The 2,138-nt window shown below is 32.3% G+C and overlaps 1 protein-coding gene across 1 annotated transcript; it reads right to left on the bottom strand.

Moving 5' to 3' along the window:
- Positions 1–1,018: 1,018 nt before the first annotated feature.
- LOC123011222 (B1 protein-like) lies at positions 1,019–1,905 on the bottom strand. The gene is made up of 2 exons (XM_044408572.1): positions 1,855–1,905; positions 1,019–1,807 (listed from the first exon to the last, which is right to left on the bottom strand). The coding sequence occupies exons 1-2, from the start codon at positions 1,903–1,905 to the stop codon at positions 1,454–1,456; spliced, it is 405 nt and encodes a 134-aa protein (XP_044264507.1). The 3' UTR covers positions 1,019–1,453.
- Between the last annotated feature and the right edge of the window lie 233 nt (positions 1,906–2,138).

Raw genomic sequence — 2,138 nt, forward strand, 5'->3', positions numbered from 1 at the left:
CGCTTTTATCCAAATCCACTTAAAATAATAAATCTCCTTATTATTCATAACTTTTATTTACCCCAAGGGAGTGGACACCTCTTCTTGATTTTCGGCACGTCCAACAAGGAAGGCCGACAAACCGGCTAACTAGCCTCGCCAAATTTAATTTGACGGTCTCGATAATTCTTTATTTAGGGCTCAGCCTTTCGAAATTCAGTTACTTGTTAGTAGCAGATTAAAATTTGAAAGTCTAATCACCAATCAGGTTTCTATTAGGCTGATCTGAAGCATTATTTAAACGCGGAATAATAAAAAGTTGAAGTTGTTTCAGATTTAAAGTAATAAAAATGTAAGTCATATCTATCCGATATCTTTATCTGGCGTTTTTCACCGGTGTTGGAACATAAAAGGGATGATTTATTGGGGCGAGTTTGGCCGACTTGGAATTGGAACGATTCAATCAATTGCAAAGCTGCAGCGAAGTAACCACTGCATTGCAAAGCTATCACTTTGATCGGATTTTATTGCATTATCCGGGGAAAAATCGATCAAAAGCTGGAATACACGTGTTGACAGACGGTACCAATTAACCTTAAGCCGAATCAGCAACATCTATTGTAGTCTCCTGTAATCATCTATCACAAACACACAAACAACTTTTGTCACACGTTTTTTAAACAAATATTTGGAGTTGAAGTTATGAGAAGAAAGGTACCTACGTGTAAACGAGAAATAGATATATATATAGATATATATATATATATTTCGGGTCGTAAATTTTTTTATTACAATTGCTAACATTACAAAAATATGGAGTGATGAAAACGTAAAAGCCGTACAGCTTAGTTTACATTACTACTTGACATAAAATTTCATTCGAATGGATGTGTTTTAGTGGAAATGAAAGTTGTACTCGATTCTTGGTGAGAGGCTCAAAATGAAATTCTAACAATGATTGCGTCTAATCTGTTCAATATGGATGAAGCTGAAGAAGACTTAATGAAAGTTGAAAGAGAAACAAAGTGGATTTTTTATCATTTCAAATTCTTTATAAAAAAGTAAATACAAATACTTAATTTACTCCTCACAATTTGTCACTTTAACAATTTCAACTTGAAACCATTTTTAATAATTTTGGTTTTCAAAGCAAATTTCCTTAAATCACATAAAAATATAAAAGCAGTTGAAACAGTTGTTGTCACGGAATTTGTCTCAATTAAAAATGTTATTTAAAATAATGACACCATTTTTTTCCAGATTTACGGTACCTAGCGTTCTGATTTACATTAGCAATCTATTTATAAATCCACTGATTCGGCGCTAATTGTCTAATTTTACCACGTTTAAGCATAACTGATTAATCTCAACGTTATCAATATGTCAATACATGCATATTGACTTTAATAATTACAAACAATGGCATTCCAACCCTTGATCAGTAACATATTCAGATGACTAAATTCATGAAATTTTAAACAGGAACAAATTTCGGAGAATTTTCTCGCAAACATCGAAAAGTTTCAAAAGTGGTTTGTTCGGGAGTATCTTTTCGAATAGTGCATTTGATGAGAATTCTGTCAACTTCCTCATCATCTTCGATAACTCTTTTCAGTTTAATTTTAATTTGGTTGATTATAATATTCCCGGAACTGTCCACCAGGTTGGCTTTTTTGGCAAAACAAAGACAGTGTTTTTTAATTTTCTCATCAACAGAATCAAATTCATTGTTTCTGATTTTATTGATGGCTTCTTGTGAAACTCCGATCAAAACTTTGCACTCATCACTCCATTTTTTCCAGTTATTTTTCTGCTCTTCCGTTAGATGCTAAAATAAAAATGAAAAGAAAAAAAAATTAGTAATAAATTTCTCACCTGTGCGCTTGCAGCAATAATGACCAAAACAAGGCAAGTGTAAACGTTCATTGTTACTACAACAATGATTTGTTTTAGGAATAATTCGATTTATGTTATCACAGGATTACCAAAGTCCACAAGTTCAGATTTGTTTATCTAGAGAGATAAAAATGTAAACATTTAAGGGTAGGTAAGCATTTATTTTCCTGCAATCAACGTCGTTGCATAATGCAATAAAGTCAGAATCTTAACGACGTTCCGTCTCTAAATAATCTCAAAGACTCAGAAGTGCATTTAAAAAT

The sequence above is a fragment of the Tribolium madens genome, unplaced genomic scaffold, assembly GCF_015345945.1.
Source record: "Tribolium madens isolate multiple individuals breed KSU strain unplaced genomic scaffold, Tmad_KSU_1.1 Scaffold_91;HRSCAF=231;Tcas5.2_LG7, whole genome shotgun sequence".
NCBI lineage: Eukaryota > Metazoa > Arthropoda > Insecta > Coleoptera > Tenebrionidae > Tribolium > Tribolium madens.

Bases quoted from the DNA above. Each gene is read 5' to 3' on its own strand.
- LOC123011222 (XM_044408572.1), bottom strand. From the start codon at position 1,905: ATGAACGTTTACACTTGCCTTGTTTTGGTCATTATTGCTGCAAGCGCA. The intron at 1,808-1,854 runs GTGAGAAATTTA...TTTTTATTTTAG, and splicing joins TTATTGCTGCAAGCGCACAG to CATCTAACGGAAGAGCAGAA.